This window comes from Charadrius vociferus, unplaced genomic scaffold, assembly GCF_000708025.1.
Source record: "Charadrius vociferus isolate BGI_N301 unplaced genomic scaffold, ASM70802v2 scaffold362, whole genome shotgun sequence".
Taxonomy (NCBI): domain Eukaryota; kingdom Metazoa; phylum Chordata; class Aves; order Charadriiformes; family Charadriidae; genus Charadrius; species Charadrius vociferus.
In genome coordinates this window covers 1,196,918-1,216,913 of record NW_009647052.1, presented here as the reverse complement: position 1 = coordinate 1,216,913, position 19,996 = coordinate 1,196,918, and the positions used below count along the sequence as shown (strand labels likewise).

Sequence of the window (19,996 nt, the reverse complement as noted above, 5' to 3'; positions counted from 1 at the left end):
TTACTGTAATATAATGGGATATTCCTAAGTGTAAAACTTTAGGATCGCAAGAGTTTTAGAGAAAAGCAAATCAAAAAAGATGAAGAAAATAGGTACGTGGAAACAAACCTCAACTAAGGACTAACCAAAAATTCTCCATCAGAACTTCTCTAATGTCAATATCTAAAGAAATTTTTGACACTGAAGGCTTTAGCAAACAACTTCTCAAAGTTTTACAAAGAAAACACTGGAATATTTGCTAGCTAGAAAGAAATCTGAGGGGGGTTTGGATCTGAAACTCAAAACACTTGAAAGAATTTTTTTAATGAAAACCAAATTAAAACCATTTTTAGATGACATTTCAATAATAAAGGACATCATGCTTCAGCCATTCTTATTGTACAGATGTTCATAAGCACTGAAATTTTGATCCCATTCAGCTTGATGAGAGCTTACCACTGACTTCTTAGAGCCAAGACTTCATCCAAAAACCTCTGTTCGCAGATAAAAGTAACTGCTTGCTAGTATATTTCTGCAGTTTTTCTTTTAATTAAGAAAAGATGTATTTTTAGAAATATACTAAGGAACTTATGCTGAGATTAATCTTACAAAATAACACATCATTCTAAGGTGTTGGTGAGTTACAACATTTGGAAAAGTTAGTTATTGTGTGTTCTAATATGCGTTTCTGTTTTGACATGGAGATAGGGCAACTGACATATTCTTAGTCATCCATTACTTGTGTACTCAAAACAGTTCACAGTTGCCTTAATGGGATCTCAGGACAGATCACAGCTTCCAAATTTGCCGAGTGATAGACTCTTAGTCCCACTTCAGGTGCCTCTGTTGGAACTTGCCCTGTCAAAGCTGTCAGCAACTCTCATCTGAATGGCACCGCTGAATTTCCACAAAGGTGCTAACGACCAGAAGCATCTTTGGCTTCTGCTTCAGCCCTGCAGTAATACATTTTGTCAGCTGTAGGGTACAAGTAAACATACCCTGTCATCTGAATTTAAAAGTGATCAGAAGACAAGTTGCATAGTCATTTTATTGCTAGTATCTGATTGAAGGGGTTCACTGCTCATTTTGTTTTGCAGCTAGAAGCTTTTCAACCTTTCTTTATTTTCCTGAACCTTCCATACTCCGTCATCAGAGGAGAGGAGTTCATTTTGGAAGTGAACATCTTTAATTATTTGAAAGAAGAAGTTGAGGTAAAATAACAGTCTCTTTGTACTTGAATGTTACTAGACACTGCAGGGTTTTCATCACTGATGGAGACCACATCTTTCTCTTGTGAGAACGTAAGTATTTCCTTCAGTGGGCAGACCATAAAGCTATTTCTCTAAACACAAAAATGGTGGCAGCTTTTGAAAGCAGTTTTTCCAAATTAACACTTTGTATTGCAAATGTTACTGTATTTACAGGTTACTGTGATCCTGGATATGAATGATGCTTTTGAAATTATTCTCACATCCAATGAAATAAATGCTACAGGAAATCAACAGTCTATATCTGTACCAAGTGAAGATGGGAAAACTGTTCAATTCCCAATCAAGCCGAAACAGCTGGGAGAGATTCCCATCAAAGTGACAGCAATATCGTCTGCTGCTTCTGATGCTATCATTCAGAAAGTTTTAGTAAAGGTAAGCAGTCTGCAGCTTGGCTTGTTCCTGAAATAAATTGTTCGTTAAAGTAGACAACAGAGTGCAGCAAAAAGGCAAACCAATTTACTTGTCTGCCTCTTGCTCTGTAAAGTTGGTGCTGGGTTATGTAGCTTTAAGTAGAAAATGCTTCGTTTAAAATAATTTCGACTCTTAAATGCTTTATATCCCCTTCCAGGAATGAACACATAAATCTGTTATAAAACAGACCATGTTTCAAATGCTTCTGAAAGCAAGGTGAAAACTATTTGTGCATCAGCGAACCCTTGGTGCTATGGCTAGTTTAAGAATCTGGAGAGTGGACCGAATAATTGTATTATGGATAAATTCAATCAGTTTTGCCATATACCTGGCTTTAGTTCAAAACCTATTTTATATGAACATTTCTGTATTTTGCTAGTGGTGGTAATTTAGCCCCCAGACTTTCTGATAAACCAGAAACTGTGATAAGAGTTGCCTAACATCTAAGACATCTAAGTCTGATTTGTGTTAGGCTCCCTTTCAGTGCAAGATGGTAGACACTTGTACATCTCATCTAAAATAAATGCTTAAGATCATAGAATCGGAGACTGGTTGAGGCTGAAGGGTGTAGTCCAAGGTGTCTGCTCACAACAGGATCAACTACAGCAGGATGCTCAGAACCATGTACAGTCAGGTTTTTAATATCCCCAAGGACAGGGACTTCACAGCCTCTCTTGGCAGCTTATTCCAGTGTTTGAACACCCTCCCAGTTAAAAAAAGGGTTTTTTTTAAGTTTAAAAGGAAATCCCTTTATTTCGGTTTGGGTTTTGCTTTCTATTGTGCTACTGGGCACCACTGAGAAGAGCCTAGCTCCATCTTCTTTACACCCTCCTGTCAGGTATTTATACACATTGATGAGATCCCGCTGAGCCTTCTCTTCTCCAGGCTAAACAGTCCCATCTCTCAGCTTTTCCTTAGACCACTGTCCTTCAGGGCTGGGAGCTGTTTTCAAGTGGAGCCACTTACTGCCCTTTCTGGTGAAGTTCAGTTATTGTGCAGAGGAGAAGAAAAGCTTGTTGGCCTAAGGTCTGGGCTGAGGAAACTCATTTATTTTCTCTGCTTTAAGGACAATTTTTCTCCAGAGATTTTGCAAGCGTGAGGAAATGAAATCTTTACCCGTACCTAACTTCAGTTTAAGTCCTGCTTGTATCACAGGCTGTAGGATTGCAGATATCTGCTTGTATGACAGGCTGTAGGATTGCAGATATCATGAAAGGTGCCACCTCTGGCCTTGGCATGTGCTCGGTCATGGAGCTCTGTGTTTGGCACGGAGCTCACTGGAATCAGAGATGCTGTCATTGACTTTGTGTGTGTATTTCTGTAATTAACACACGGTCTCAAGAGGCAAATAGCGGAGGTAGGTCTTTATAAGAAAAATATTTCTGTGTCAGTTTGAATGGTCTGATAACTGAGGTTCTCGATGTGTTAGCAAGCAGCACAAAATACCTGCAGTGTTTTAGATCCCTCAGTATATTATTAAGCACACAACCCCTGTCCTTAAAGCAACACACTGTTGGAGATTACAATAATCCTGTCTTTATTTTGATAGGCTGAAGGATTGGAACAGACATATTCTCAGACAGTCCTTTTGGATTTAACTGGGAGTAAACCACAACCAGTGTCAAAAACTTTGGATTTCACTTTTCCACCTGATGTTGTAAGTGGCAGTGAGAGAGTGCAGGTCACTGCTGTTGGTGAGGACTATTTTATTCTGTTTCCGTCTTTATTATTTTCTGGTCAGCTGTATTGTTGGTTTTGGTTTTTTTTTTTAATAGTTTCCTGCCTGCTGGGCTTTTGTTGAACTCAATATCTAAGATATATATATGTGTGTCCATAATCCAGCTGCTGGCATCTTCTGCACTGCAGGCATAGGTGGTTTTTATATTTTGGTTCAGTTGCCAGTAGTAGCAGTAGTAGCAGACTGTCAAATAGGGCAGGGAGGCTGGTGTGTAATAACCTGAGCTACCCTAGCAGGATTTGACACAGCTTTTCCCAGAGTCTCTTTTGAAGGACCCATACAAGATTTTGCCCAGTATGGCTGTGGCTTTATAGATTTTTAGGGAACTACATTAATTTTTATTCAATCTCTGTAATAATAGGTTGACTCATTAATTCAAAATCATTTACCATCATGCATTGGACTAAGCACAGGAGGACTTTATGGATGGAGTGTGTTATTCCTTTTGTTTATTTAATTTGTAATATTATGGTATTGACTATCCTTTTTCAGAGAGGGAGTTGGATTTTAATAAGGAAGATCCTGCATAGTTTGCTAGTGTCCTGTTTTAATTCTGCTTGTCTGCAGAATAAAACCTAAAACTCTACTGATTGTTGTTCCTTGTGGTACCTAGACTTTGATAACTGTGGGTGAGAGAAGAAATACAGGAAGTTTCAAATATGTACCATTACTGAAACATTTTCCTGGATGAAATATCTTTTTTTTTTTTTAATGGCAACTGTTTGAAATTACTCTGTAGTTGGAAACATCTGTGGGGAGATGGGTCAGCGGACACAAAGCTCATAAGAAGATGAAGAATGCATGTTTAATGCAGTTTTCTGCCCGATTAGTGGTGTTTAATACAAACGTTCCCAATGTATCATATTTTTGCCAAGTTTAGATGATACCACCCTTTATGTGTTAGGTATGCATTTATTTTCAATAGGCTTTAATTTATTTTCATTAAATTTTATCTTTCAGGTGATTTACTTGGGCCTTCCATCAATGGTTTGTCATCATTGATTAAGATGCCTTATGGATGTGGTGAACAGAATATGATCAATTTTGCTCCAAATGTTTATGTTTTGCAATACCTGACTAAAACCAGGCAGCTGAGAGAGGATATTAAATCAAAAGCTGTGTCATTTATGAGAAAAGGTCTGTATGCTTAAAAGAAAGATGTTAAGATTTTTAAAAACTCTTACTAGTAAAAGATATCTGTGACTGTGCATTTGGTTTTTGACGTACTGCCCTGTTGGTGTCATGAGAACTGGAAGAAAATCCCATCTTCCTCTTTTTTTCCACCCTCTTTCTTCTTAGAGAATTAAAGAGCAAACATTTTTGTTTACAAGGGCAAGTTTGCTTAGAAAAAAATGCAGTTAATTTTCACAGGTAAACCATGGTTTAGAAGGTAATTTATATGGTTTTCCTTGGTGGTTGTTATCTCTCCTTTGATAAAACTGTGTGTGAGTAAACATTTCTGACCTCTGCTTGAGTCACAGAGGTTGTAAATTAGTCAGTGGACAGTATGAGCCATATTCATCCCACGTATGTGTCTGTTTTCATTGACACAACCCCCATCCTGCCATGTCCTTGTAGAGCTCAAGGAATGGCGTTTGCTCTGGTGGCTGGCTTTCGCCCGCCCGAGTTTTAGAGTTGGCCAGAAGTGAAGTCTGTGCTGGAAATTAAAAGCTGGAAAATTTTAGTTGGAAATTGTTGTATATTTTAATCGGGAAATACTCCAGGGCATCACAAAGTGTGGAGAACATAGTTGCACTATGCTTCTCTGCGCCTTTTGGATCAGACAGTGTCTAACTGCGATGTACCACACTCGCCGCATGTCAGTCTGCATGCTGAGAGCCTGGTTCAGGGAGAGGAATGAGACCGTCCTCATACGAGCTACACCCCTACTAAGGCACCATGGTGACATTTTCAAATTTCCTTTACTTTCTATAAGTCTTTATTTTTTTCTTTTTTTGTGTGTGTGTTTGATCTTTTTTTAAAGTTGTTGACATTTCCCTTGGAAAAAAACACAGCTCAAAATAAATTTTCCTTTCATCAATTTTCTTTCAAAAGTAGTTAAATGATTTTTTTAAACCCTTCCTACTACATGGTTTAGTTGAAAAGCAAGGGAGGAGGAAGAGAGGTGTTATGTAAACAGATGCTCTGAAGTTTGTAAACAATCTACCACTCTTTGAAGCCTGACTTGTGCTACCATATTTTCTGAAGTTTTCCAGTAACAGGTTTATTAAAGTTATTTAAAAGCAAGTGAAAATTATGCCACTATATACAAAGCATTGTGTTACTTAACTTGTTCATTGGGTTCTGAATGTAGGTATATGTTTTTAACACTGTAGTAGCCAAAACAGTAAGTGTGCTGAAATATTTGTAACTGTAAGATAGAAAAGAACCACAATCTAAAAACCATTTCTTTTTTTTTTCCTTTATTTTAACCATTGATTTAGTTATTGCACTATTTTTTAAATGTAGTCCTAAAGTTGAAATGTATCTTTAGTTTGAGATGTAACTTTTATAAGCTCAGATTTTGAAAGGATTGACATGAAGCTTAATTTTAAACAGACTTTATTTCACATGTCAGAATGCACTAAATATTTGAAAAAGTGATCTCATAATCTGAAGTAAATATAATTAATTTTAAGGCTAAATGCTTGTGAGAAGAAGGGATCATATACCTAGCAGAGGCTGCTATATGATCTTTCTTTTAGCAGTTTTTATTTACTTAGAACAAAGGCAAAGCAAAAGAAAAGTTGCCTTTTTAAAAAAAAAAATTCCTTCAGTTGTGGGAATGACAGATCCCATCTTGAACTCACTTCTTCAGAAATAAAAAAACATCCTGGTTGGTCTGAAAACTTTGGTGCTAGGCCCAAAGCAAGCGACGAGTTTGAGCAGTTTTTCCAAGCTGTTTGAAACGTGAGACCCTTTAGTTTTTCACATATTTCTGAAGTCCTTTCCATCCTGATGCACTCCTCTTTCAGCCTCACTCAGCCTACATCTCTTGGGTTCCAGCCAGTCCTCTGGGAGTACTAGTGTACATCTTCATAATAGGATCCTTCTTTTCCTCGTCTTTCCACTTGTATGTGTTGACATTTGAAGTATCGTTTTTCATGTCTGATTGAGTGTCCGTTGGAACAAACACGGTGCTTCACAGCCCCCAAGTCTCCTGTTCCAGCATTTCTGCAGCCTTCCCCGTGTGAGGTACACTCGTGTTTGGAGACTTTCGCGTGACTGCAACGGGGCTGGCATTGAGAAGAAAGCAAGCAGACCGTAGGAAATAGCTGAGTGATCACTCCGTCCTCCCTCTGGTTCTGCTCATCTTTCTGATCCCTCCCAATCTTAACAAATTCTGAGATGAATTTATCTCTGTGTAAGGACTGCTCAGCAGTCCTTGTTAAGCAGGCTGCTGGGCTTAGTTTTGTGCTTTTATGCAACCAGCGGGGTGGTGATTATAATACTTATTGCTGTATATTGCCTGTGAAGCAGAAGACCTCAGTTTTCAGGCCTTGCAGTCAAACACTTTTGAAGAGGAAGCAATCTATTTGTATATATGCATATATTTGTGTTCCTCATAGCGTATTATTTGGAGGCTTAAACTTTGGCAGTGACTTTTGCTTTCTCTGGTGAGAAATGCCACTTATTCCTTCTGTTTTCCTCCCACTCAAGAGTCCTTGAGTTTTCAAGGTCATTAACTGACATGACAGATTTGTCTGTATGGTGAAGATTCACCAGTTTTAATCATGTAATTAACCACTGTCATTGTGCTAAATACATAAAACCCCTCTATGTTTAAGTGGAAACTGCAATTTCAAACTCTTCTAAAGAGACAAAAACTAAACCTAATGCTACTGGGATAAGAGTATATATGGGAACGTACACTGGTATAATGTAGCAGTTCAGATTCACATCTTTACATCTCTTTTATTATAGAGAGAACCTGGCTAGGATTTCGTCTTACGCTGTAACTTAGATTGAGGGACCAGGCCATTTGTTCCTCAGTAATTGAGGCTGTGGTTCACTCACTATGTGTCTATATTCAGGATAGTATGTAAGCGAGTGATTAATCCTGTATCAGTGAAAGCAAGGAACATATTTCAGCAGAATGGTTTTGGTTGCATGGACCTCATGGAGCTTATTTGTAAATTCATTCATTAGTGTAGGACTTAATGATGGTTTTCCTGAGGGTTTTCCTTCTACCTGGCTGGTTCAATATTTTGTCTATGTATGTCAGGTGTTAGACTATAATTAAGAAATTATATTCATTAATAGCCAAAATAGTAAAGCCAAGGAAAAGGCAACATTGGGGGAAAGAAGAAAAGATGCTTTGTGAAATGCTATAAATAGATACGATTATTGTTCTGGATACACAAGTGGCAAGCAAAATGTAAGGGAATGAAGGCTTTAAATATCAGAAACTACAGTGAGTAGCATATCATAGGAGGCTCTTCATTTTTAATGTTAATCAATATTGGTTCTGCACTGAAGCCAGTTATTGAGTAAGGGTGCTGCTGGTGGTCATGAGCAACTAGTGAGCCCTTGGGGCCCTTTTATTATAGATGTTCAGCAGTCAGGAGAAAGCTGCACTTGTTCTGGATACTGAAAAATCTCTGGATACATTTTAAATGGATTCTTCTCAGGATTTAAGGATCTTCAAGTCTTTTGAAATTTTTCACTCATTTCAGAACACGCTTCTTCCAGCATGCTTTTTCTGCTAGCTAGTCCTTTTCATTTGGCAAAAGCAAGTTGCTGAAAGCGTTTGCTTTTCAACAGCATTTGTAGCTTTGCTGTACCCTTGCCCTTCCAGTTGGAAAATACTTCATTTTTGCTTGTCCTTCCTTCTGCTAGAAAGATTGTTTCTGTAGGTGCAGAACTCCAGCTCCCCAAAGCGACGAAGCACTGAACTATAGCTGCTTCTCTGCTCTGCGCTCGCTGCTGTGCTCCTGGAGCCACCGAGTTATGTGGGAGTGTGTCTCTCTGTGGCGCGCTGTCGTGTTTGGGTGGCAGATGAGCAGGAGCAGGAACTTCTGGTTCTGCTTTTGTAGATGGATCCTTCGTGTTACTGCTGCCCGCTTTCTCGTCGCCTTCTGCGCAGTTTTGTGTGTTTCTACATATCTGGGAGGTTTTTTTTATGAAATACGAGCTGAAGTTCTGCCCTTCTTAGCCTTAAAAAGTGCCTTGCTTCACATCAGCAGAAAGTTTGTGCTGGAACCCACATAAGAGGAAAGCATTCAATACCTGTCTCTGCTTTTCCACTTCAGGCTACCAGAGAGAGTTGCTTTTCCAGAGGGATGATGGCTCTTTTAGTGCCTTTGGAAATGAAGATCCTTCTGGGAGCACATGGTAAGTATTTCTGCCAGATTCACTGTGGAATTTGAGTATTTTAGATATTTTCCCTGCGACTAAAAATTTTTTGTGAAGCTGGTAAAAATTTCCAGCTGTATTAGCCTTCTGCCTGGTTTTCATTAGGTGTTTAGGCCAACTCTAAGGTCATTCTGCTGGATAACATGCTGTCAAAGCCATTATTAGGGCAAGGCTTTTTAATTTTGCAAAAGATGAATGATGAATTATTTTAGCCAGGGGAATAGCTTGGTCTGAAAGTTTTTCTGTTGCTTTCCTCAAAGGAATGAAGAATAATTAAATGACTTATTCTTCCAGTTGACTGAAAACATTTAGGGCTATGTGATCATCATTGCTTCAAACAGATTTTCAGCTCTCTTCATACCGGAGGCTGAAGACTGACTGAGGCGTTTCACGGTCCATTTCATGTTCCATTTCACGGACCTGTTGGAGTGAGTCCAGAGCAGAGCCATGAAGATAATCAGAGGGCTGGGGAAAGTCTCCTGTGAAGACAGGCTGGGAGAGTTGGGGTTGTTCAGCCTGGAGAAGAGAAGGCTCCAGGGAGACCTTATAGCAGCCTTCCAGTACTTAAAGGGGGCCTACAGGAAAGATGAAGAGGGACTCTTTATCAGGGAGTGCAGTGTTAGGATGGGGGGTAATGGTTTTAAACTGGAAGAGGGTAAATTTAGGTTAGGTATTAGAAAGAAATTGTTTACTGTGAGGGTGGTGAGACACTGGAACAGGCTGCCCAGAGAGGGCATAGATGCCCCATCTCTGGAGGTGTTCAAGGCCAGGCTGGATGGGGCTTTGGGCAACCTGGTCTAGTGGGAGGGGTCCCTGCCTATGGCAGGGGATTTGGAACTAGGTGATTTTTGTGGTCCCTTCCAACTCTAGCCATTCTATGGTTCCATGATTTCATAGGGGGTGAACAGAATTACTGGTGGTAAAAATTTGTCCCACTTACCTCTCTCACACCTCCCTTTTCTGAGACTGTACATACAGCCAAAAATACCTTTTCAGTGCTGAATTTCATGTTGAGAAGCATAGTGAGCATAGTATTGGAAGCTAGATAGATAACAGAGACAAGTTGTGGCACGTTGTTCAGCTAACCCATGTTCAGTTAGTTTAAATATACTTATGTATTTCAGTATACACTGCTCACTTCAAATAGAACCATCCCAGTTACTGTGCCACTGACTGAGTTGCTCCATCTGGAGTCAGTGAGCATCTTTCATTGACATCAGCAGGATTTGCCTTAGACTCAGTATTGATGGATTGGAAAATGAAGATAATTTATCTGTACTGGCAACTCTGTTTTTTAAATAGTGCAGTGACAGGTTACAGGAATGCTCGCTTGGCAAAGAAGGGAGTCGAAGCAGAACTTGGGATTATTAATAATAAAATAACAAAATTTGTTTCAATGATATCATTACAGGGATAATCATGATAATTAACATCATATTCGTAACTGCATAACTTTGTAAACTGATTTTTGCCACTTCAGGATAGCAGTAGAAGGCAGGAGAACTACATTTGAATAAGGATATACACGTGCTGGCAGACTTGGAGTCTATACTCTGTATTTATTTTTGAAACGTAACAGCTGCAAAAGTGGTGATCTTTAGGAACAAGGACATAGCTTCATGTTTTGGTGGATTAAGCTTAGTCTATTTGCTTGTCTGGGTGAGGTATGTATTTTCCTCTGTGCTAGGGAGGTGTGTAGAACAACTTATGCATCACAGTATTCTTACATCATCCTAAACAGAAGAAGCTGTAATATGTTGCTAATTTTGTCATATTTGATTAACCTTTTCCCCAAGGTTATCAGCTTTTGTATTAAGATGTTTCCTTCAAGCTCGTCCGTTCATAGATATTGACCAAGATGTACTCAGGGATACAGCTAAATGGATTGTTCGGCATCAGAAATTAAATGGAGAATTTCATGAGCCTGGGAAAGTGTTACACAGTGATCTTCAAGGAGGCACCAATAATCCAGTCACTCTCACAGCTTACATCATGTCATCCCTCCTAGGCTTCCCAGATAAACAGGTATTGGAATTAATAAACAGAATTCATAGTCACTGGAACACTTCATAAATTGTCATAGTACCTGGCAAACATTTGGTAGTTTAAGGAAATAGAGGGACATCTGAACAGAGACAAAATTTAACCTGATTTTGTTAAACTTCCCTTATCTACCCAAGAGAATACAAAGTTGTGCTGTTAGGCCCTTCAATTTTACATGCCTTCGCAAAAGCTAAACACAGTTGCTTTTAGCAAGAATATCATCACGGCTTTAGTCCAAGAACTTACAAAGAAATTTATGGGGGGATCTATCCTTAGAGATGTTAAATCATTCCAATTGATTTCATTGAGATTACTCAAGTTCATAAAAGACAGTGCCAGATCAAAAGGCTTGCCTTTGAGATTCGTGCCTGTGACTCTGAAAGAGATTTTCTGTATTTCTTGGTTGTTGTTTGGTGATAGTAATGTTTCTGTTTTTGTGCAAATTTTTCTTCTAAATTGTAATATTTCAATATATATTTTATTCACTGTACATTCTTCAATATGATCTTCATTTCTAGCATGCTTATGTCATCAAGAGTGCTACAAACTTTCTAGAAGATAAATTAGAAGAAGGCATTCCGGATAATTACACTTTGGCACTTGTGACGTATGCGTTGTCCTGGGCAAAAAGTACAAAAGCAAAGGAAGCTCTGAATATATTGAACCAGAGAGCAGAACACCAAGGTATTGCACAACTATCTTACACGGTTGTATCGATGGATTTTTGTCAGATTGAAAAATACCTATCATATATCTACAGATGCATAAAGAATTAGAGATGAAGAGAATTCTTCTTCTGAATCCAAATCTGTTTTGAGTATCATATAGAGAACAAGTTAAGAACTTCCAAGAAAACCTTAATGAAAAGTCTCCATAAGTGAATGACAATTCACAACAAAGCTAGGCCTTTCGGTCTAAATTACTGTGTTCCTGAAAGGAGTACCATAGCACTGTTGAAGGATATTAACTGTCAGTTTTTGTGTGTTATTGTGTGCATTTGTAAGGTCAGCCTGGTTAAAGAGAGATGGATGAGGTTAGCTATTCCAAAGGGGTTTGACTAGATCAGGAGGGTGTTTGGGGGCAATTAGTTAAAATCAGTATCAGAATGAAGAGTTGAAGGGTTGGACTTTCTGTAAGACAATACAGAGGTCTGTTGCATTTTCTGTAGGGTCCCATCATCTCATTATGTTTGACCTCTTCCGAGTTCAGCGTGACTGAATTTTGTTCCCTGTTTTGGGGGAAGAACAGACCATATGGTGGAGTATAATATATGGAAAATTTTGGCTCTAAATAGTAACTGTCCTCTTGAAAAATCTGAAGGAATTCATGCTGTAGCCTAGAAACGGAGCCTCTTGGGTGTCCCTCTGTGTTTATGGTCACTTTTGGGAAGGGAGGAAGTCACTTTTTTAGAAGGCTTCCCTCAAGAATAAGCCTAGTGGGCAGCCTACGGTGCCTTCTCTAGTCCTGAAGAGAAAGGAGCACCCCAGCAATGAGGTGGCCTTTTCACAAGGGCTCCTTTATGTGAGCCCTTCGGGCTGACAGCAAAAGGAATGTGAAGTTCACGGAAGTCAATGGAAGTGACTATTTGCACTCCAGCTTTTTTTGTATCTAGATTCAGTCACTGCTGAGGAAGTGCTTAATGTCCTTTATGGGACACGCACCTAAATATTAACACAATTTTAAAGAACCTTGCTAGATCCCATATGTAAACATTAGTTAAAAGGTTTCCCTTAAGTCTTTCCCAGAAGTCCAAAGTCTGTGGATCTGAGGTTATTATTGATTCCATTTGCAGGAGAATTTCGTTTCTGGATAACCCCTGCTTCTGAAATTTCTGATTCATGGCAGCCACGGTCCATCGATATTGAACTTGCAGCATATGCTCTGCTCTCGCACTTTCATCAAGATAGATTAGCAGAGGGGATCCCTATCATGAAATGGTTAAGTCACCAAAGAAATCACCTTGGGGGATTTTCATCTACTCAGGTAATATCTTGTCTCAAGGGTCTTGGTTGTGTTTTCTAAATAAGCACTGTATATTTAAAAAAAAGAAAAAGAAAAAAGGGACCATTTGTTTTTTTTACATAATAATTAGTAAATTTTATTTTGCTGTAACAGCATTGGTTATATGCAAGCTTGCATTCTTTGCAATATTGGCATCTTAAACCTGGACTACCAGTTTTAGTATTTTGGCAAGTATTAATAAAAAACAGCATTAGAGGGTCACCTTGATTATATAAAATATTAATAACAAAAGATCTTAAATGAAGAAGAAGTGATGCCCATGGAAAAATAATTAATCAGATTTTCCAAGCAAGTATGATAAATATCTGTGCTTACTTTCTTTCCAAGGAGAGAAACCTCTTTCTATTCTTTCCATATGTGGGTCCTCAAACCCCTGAAAGGCTATTAACCAAGATAAGAAAGGGGAGTAGGTTTTAGAGAAACAGCCTAACCTAGTGCCTCTGTTGGCAGTTGGCCTTAATAATGTACTTTGTCCTCATTATTGCATAGCTTTTTGATGGGCCATGAAATTTGGAAGATCTTCATTATCTCCAGGAGGTTTCCATGTTATTGAAACCACATCTTGTAAGCTGTGCTGGCATCCAGAAAATTTATATAGTACTTTGGATTGCATTAGTTTAAACTAGCTTTTAAATTAACTACAAATGCTGGTCACAGTAAAATGTCACATTTCATCATATTGCTTGGTACCAGGCTGTACAGGCTATCCTTCATTATTTACAAATGTTTGTTAGTATTAATCTGAAAGAAATTAGTTCTACTAAATAAAATGCAATTTAAGAACCAGCCTGGTTCCCCTGAGGTTCTAGTATTTTCCTAATGTGTTAATGCTTGCTTATTATTTGAAGAGGCTGATTGAAGCACTAGATGAGTTGAAAAAGCTTTTCTCTATTCTCCAGAAACCATTTTTACTTGAAAGTTTGAAAATCCAGCAGTGTACAATTTACCCCTGAGGGTGAAGAAATGAATTTAATCCTTTTGTTCTTCCATAGTCTAAACTATTTTGTTTTCAGAATCACTCCAATGTCTCTCTAGATGCCTTTTTTAATTTGTGGAAATGACCCCAGACTTTTTGTTAACATCTAAGATTGTTTATAAAAAACCCCACGTTTGGAGTGTTTTCCTCCATGAGCTTATTACTTTAGAAACTTAATGTATTGTTAAACAATAAGGAGGAAAGTAATCAGTTGCATATGTGATGTTTTGTAAGTTAGGGTATAACCTGCTGCGATTTGTATATCTGGTATAGCTTACTATGAATTTGCAATCAGTATATTTTGCTTTATAATGCTTGTAACATTTGGGCATAAAATGACATATTTCATATATACAGGAATACAATTTGTACAAAAAATAGCATAGGTATGAATGTAAGTTTAAACAGTTAAGGAAGAGTAGCAAGTTCTACAAAGCCTGTGTTGTTGGGCAAAAAGGGCCTATGGGTCTGGTTTGAGACCATATTCCCTAACTTTTCAGGTTGTATATTGGACGCAGCATTGTCATACTGAGCTGTGCACCTCGTGCTTCAGCTGCGAATGTTGCCTGGTGAAAAGCCTTGGGTATGCCTTCTGCTTTAGAGCATGCCAAAGGGAATGTTCGTCTTCTCTGTCGGTGGTTCTTTGCCCTTTTGTTTTTCACCTGTGTTTCTGAGAGTCATTTGAGCCCAGAACGTGGAAGAGCTCTGAAGTCACCTTCAGCAATGGCAGATAGCATTTCTAGACATCTTGAACTTTCTCCGAATTTAGGGTGAGAAATGTAAATGTGAGAAATGTAATTGTAAGGACTTGGAAAAGGCGCTTTGAGGTATTCCTTGGTTTCCACAACTGACAGAAGGGCAGGCATATTTCTGCTTTCAGATTATTAAAACTGGGTTCTCCAACAAGATCATATAGCTCCTTAGGTCTATAAGATAGATCACATATACAGATGTTATAAGTTACTGTAGTTTCATTCACTTCAGTGTGAAAGAAGTTTTGTAAGTTTGGGCTTCCACGCCATAGTTCTTCATCAGAAACTGATACGAGTAGTCTGAGTAAGGGCAGAGTCATTCAGATGCCTTGTTGCTGTCTTCTGCAAAGATGTAATCGAAGACATTCTTTCAGGATAAATATTGGCCTCCTACTGAAAAAGCCTGCCACTTACTCCAGACTATTAAATCTCCCTGGATGCCCATTAGTTGCATCTATTCTTTCATACCACATTAAGCCCTGGAGTTGGGATCCCAGCTGTAGTGGTTCAGCGTACCAGCAACTTTGGCACTTGTCTGCAATCAAACACAAACAAAAGAGAATTTTAGAGAGAGAGAGAGAGAGAGAGAGAGAGATGATAACGTGTTTATAAAAATATTCTGCAGTGGTTAATTGCACAAAACCTTTTGATCAAATATAGGGTATAAAAACTGGGCTGAACTGCTTTGAAATTGTTGCCAGGGGTCCAATAAAAACTCATTTCAAGCTTTTTTAAAATAAATGTTAATAATTTTTCAGACCTATAGCTTTTGCTTCAGCGATCGAGGTACCCTGAATAACTCCTGTGCAGTACTGGATATTTAATGCATAGTCACTAAACAAATGTAGAAAGTAGCAGGATCATTACTTTCCTCATTGGCTTTCCCATCACTGTCAGTGTGGTGTGTGATTCTGACTGTTGTGTCTACCGGCGTGTCAGGTCTTCCACGTACTTTGCACAAGAGGAAAACTTCCTTAGCTGGCTCCCACCTCATTCTCCATTGCATGTCACAGTAGCTAACTTGTTGTCCTGTGTTGCCATCCCTCTTCTCTACTGGGATCCTTCATGCCAGTGGAATCTCAACAGAGGTGTGGAGGTTGCTGCATGGAGAATCCAATATAATCAACAAATGGGACAATGCAGGGCCTGTGAGCTCCCAGAGGCACGGCCTATACACAGGCAGTTCGCTGTGCAGTCATCTTCTTTTTAATACAGAAGGATTTGTTTCTCTCAACAGGACACGGTGGTGGCTCTGCAAGCCTTGAGTCTATTTGCGGCTCTCACTAGTGCAAGCAAAACAGAAATGGACATAACAGTGACAGCACCTTCTTGGAAAATGCCAGAAATATTTTCAATTGACACTCGAAACCGTTTCCTGCTTCAGACCAAGGAGGTACTGTAGAAAACGAGGAATACTTCCGTAAAGTCAGCTGACTGAAAGTACTTTGAAAATACTGTTTTACTTATCTTTCTTTCAGATTGCCCCAGTACAACCAATGACAGTTACAGTGGCAGCAGAGGGAACAGGATTTGCTGTCTTTCAGGTACGCGATGCAGTTATTCTTGCTAAAGATATGCTCTCTATAAGGAAGGTATATTTTGGAAGCTTTATAAAACAAGTTAATATGAACAATCTTCTGAAAGGTCTTGAATCGGTACCAAAGCAGTTTACTAACTGAAGAATGCTGTGAACCAAATACTGTGTGAATGGACATATTCATGTGTGGATTTATGTCCGATGGCCTCGCCTTTTAAGTACTGCTGGATGATCCACAGTTTTGTGGTACTTCATGGGCCAGAGCCATATTAAAGCACCCCTGTCCTCCTGCAGCGTGAAAAAGGCATGTGGACCAGGCAGAAATGCCTCATTGGGAACCTGTGGTAAACCATGGTAAGGCACATACTTACCATGTGCCTTACCATGCCTTACCAACTCATAATTGCTGAGTGCATTAAAGACCAGACAGAGTTCCTATTAGACTCCTTCTAGTTGTACTTGGGAAAACTGAACTTGGGCTGCCTTTAATCATCTCAAAGTTTTATGCCAGGTCAGACTCCATCTCAAGTTCCTTCCAACCTGACCTTCACTTCAGTGTTCTTATGCATCTGGGAAAGAAAAAAACATGGTTGTGGTTGGTAAATATGCTTTTGGATGAAAGACCTTTACAAAGAATTCTTCATAGCTGCCTATCAGTGGTGAAGAACAGCTGGAGATTCACCTTGTTCATTCAGCACCAGTCTGCAAAACCCACGGTGCCATAAATCAGTGCCATAAATGACCTGTGTTTATTAATTCCCAGAAGTGCAAATGATGATTACAGCAAAGTTCAAAAGTTTTGGAGGATAATTTAGATTCAGACCTGCAGGCCAAGATAGGAATGAATTTCTCAGCAGGACTGCATTCACACGTCTGTGGTTCCAGTCTGTGTGTGTGTGTGTGGAATGTAACAAAGTGGGGCTCCAGAACGGTTAAGACTACTTAACCTTAATCATTTTCGAGAAATACTCCCTGTTACTAAGTCAACTAATTTGTCAGGCGAGCTGATCAAAAACTTTTCAGCAAATTGTTTCTTGCTGGAAGATGCCGATTTGTTGAAATGAATGCCTTTTGTGGAAACACATTGGTTCCAATTATGTTTTTGCCAGCAGGAAAATTTCATATCCAGACGAGCATGTCTGGTGAAGACTGAGCAGAAGTCTTCCACCCAGAATAGCCAGTAGTTGACTCCGTGGTTAGAGGGCTCCTTAAGGGTATATAGCATCATGGTTTAAGTTCCTGGATTGTTGTATGAACATGCAAATGTGCTCCCAAGTAACTGGTGTTCAGGAACCAATGCCAGATTATCTTCTTCCTTTAGGTCACTCTCCTGCTGCCTTTTTCCCTGCAGCTTTGAGTCAGAAACGCTGTGACTTGATTCAAAATACTGTACTTAACACACTGGAGTAGCTTCTCCAAAACCTTTTCTTTGCTGCGATCAATTCTTTCCTTCTGCTTCCTTTGGCAGGTCTGGTATTCTAAGAGAAAGAGCACTGATGCCATTTGAATGAGATTTCTCTTTTTCCCAAACACAAGCTAGATCTGGGTCGCATTTAATAAATCAGATAGCATATGACATTTTGATCACATTTCTTCAGCTGGGTTTCATTGTCTTAGGCCCGCCAAAGTACAGTGGTGAGATTCACTGTTCTGGGATTTGACTTTTTGGCCAAATGTAGCATGTCAAAACAGTAATTCATTTAAATATCACAAAACACAAGATTCGGTCCATTAATGGAAAAGGCTGCTTTCCCAACAGAATGGATTCTTAGAATAAAACCCCTTATTTTTTTTGTGAAATCTCACTGTCTGTGTGTGCGAGTTGGCAGTGCATGCACTCTTGACCCTGCAGGATCTCATAAAATGTATTTATTTTGGATAGTCTAATTGCAAAAGCAGACATTTACTTGTAGCTTTGTGGTCCTGCTGTCAACAGTGTCTCCTAGCTCATCCCTTCATTATGTGGGCACATATTATGGATGACCTAAGACACTGACTCTGCAAGAGCAAAGAGAGAATGATTGTAGGGTTATATGAAAGGCACTCTCTAGAGAAAGGAGTTGAAGAGGCGATCTTCCCTAGATGGTTTGCTGAAAGTCTTAGAAGAAACACCTCTGTGCTGTCTGGAACCTCCGTGAACTGGGCTTGGCCAATGCCTCTGAAATTTGGCATTGGCCTATCCCTTCTGGAAGGAAGGAGAATGCCACTGAAATCCAGGACTAGCAATGAGGGGAGGGTGGGCAGGCTCAAGGAGGATGGGTGTGGGCAAAGTGGATAGATGAACAAGGTGTCCTTGGTCGTGTATAGAAAGTGAGTGAGGAAAAAAATGAGAATCACCTGTTACTTTTTGCTGAAAAACACTGACCTTTTTTTCCACTCAGCTTGTTCTTACTAGACTTAGGCAAGGGACTGAATGTTACCCAGTGTGATGATACTGCAAAAGGTACACTTGTGAAGTGCACACATATTTCTCTGTTACAGTTTGAGTCAACACTAAGTAGTCAAAAAGGGATGGAAAAATATTGGAGATGATTTCATTGAATTCATGCCCTCGATCAAGCATTTTTGTTTTTTAGGGCATTATAAATAAGTAATATTTTTTGAAACATAGTGCAGTTGATTGGGTCAGATACTCTTACAAGGATCTCTGTCAAGCAGAAGATTAGCTTTTAGTTTTCTCTTCTTGGGCCTCTCACCAGGACTGGCTGTAGTATGAAAAGACTGGACCAGTTCTGCCTTTAGCTTTGTCAGCTGCTTCTTTAAAGGGTTAAGAAGAAATGCTTGTTTTTTTAATTTAATGCTAGTTTCTGTATAACAGCGTTCTGTCCCCAAAGTAAGAGTGTATAAAGAAGGAGGCTTTAATTAAACTCTGTGTTGTGAAAAAGATTTTTCCTTCATTGTCATGAGAAATCGGGAAAGGAAAATCAGACCGTAACAGCGATAACTTATTCCATGAAAATACTAGCTGATTGACCTGTTCAGTATGTGGTTTCAGACATCCTACGTTGGCAGTAAATTCCCATTCATTAGCATTTTCTGGCAAAAGTTTAAACAGCTTTGTTTCTGTGATGACAGACCGTTGAGGCACCTCCAGCTTGTCTTCACCAAACTTTCTGCATGCCTTTAACTGGCAGGCTTTCTAGATTGGCTTCATCCTTGGTACTGCCTTCTCCTGCGGAGCAGTTGTACAGAATAAATCTTCCCTGCTGCACCATGGTTGTCCTCAGCGCCTGTACAGAATTGGCTCAGTACTCATACAGCATGCTAAATCCAGCCATGCAGGGCAGGGTGACGGGAATCGTGTGTGTAGATTGAAAGAAAGAGCATAACTTTCCTATCAAGGAGCGAGAGATGTAGCAGCAAAAGCAAAAATCAGAAATTAAAGACCCTGTTTGCACAGACTTGCTAGCCTATAACTGACTTGCTAACCTATAACTTGGACAACTCCCTCTCATACCTTTAAATTTGGACTGAGATTTTTCCATTTGCTGCCAGAAACTCTTGTAAAAGGACTATGATTTTCCAGAAATGCTCTTCATTCCCTTTTCCTTAACCAAGTAAAGTGCATGTTGGGGTCTTGCAAGGGGTTATTTGAGCCACTTTCTGATTATTTTTCTACCAAAATCAAAGAAGATTGCCCTGCCCTGCCATGTGTTTTATCTTGATGACTAAGAGAACAGATAATCATTATTAATTTTTATATAAAAACTGTGTGCAAACTTACTGTTCCGTTGTTGGTAAAAATCACTGTTTTGCCAAATAATGTCAACTATTCATTGATAGTAAATATTTTCTTAGTTTCTTGTATTTGATTTTGTCATCCTGGGGTTTTGAAAGTTGAGCTTTCTGATTCATTACACTGAAGTGCTAACTCAGCAACCCATTCTCCTCTGTCAGAGGTGGTGTCCTGTT

General features: G+C 39.2%; 1 protein-coding gene across 1 annotated transcript in view; it reads left to right on the top strand.

Annotated features, from left to right (window-relative positions):
• Nucleotides 1-19,996, top strand: part of CD109 (CD109 molecule) — a 63,461-nt gene that overhangs the window by 31,743 nt on the left and 11,722 nt on the right. Inside the window, exons 19-28 of the mRNA XM_009895767.1 lie at nucleotides 1,077-1,190; nucleotides 1,404-1,622; nucleotides 3,211-3,355; nucleotides 4,360-4,536; nucleotides 8,652-8,733; nucleotides 10,551-10,779; nucleotides 11,316-11,481; nucleotides 12,590-12,780; nucleotides 15,785-15,940; nucleotides 16,026-16,091. Coding sequence (XP_009894069.1) covers nucleotides 1,077-1,190; nucleotides 1,404-1,622; nucleotides 3,211-3,355; nucleotides 4,360-4,536; nucleotides 8,652-8,733; nucleotides 10,551-10,779; nucleotides 11,316-11,481; nucleotides 12,590-12,780; nucleotides 15,785-15,940; nucleotides 16,026-16,091 — 1,545 coding nt within the window. The remainder of the gene's footprint in view (nucleotides 1-1,076; nucleotides 1,191-1,403; nucleotides 1,623-3,210; nucleotides 3,356-4,359; nucleotides 4,537-8,651; nucleotides 8,734-10,550; nucleotides 10,780-11,315; nucleotides 11,482-12,589; nucleotides 12,781-15,784; nucleotides 15,941-16,025; nucleotides 16,092-19,996) is intronic.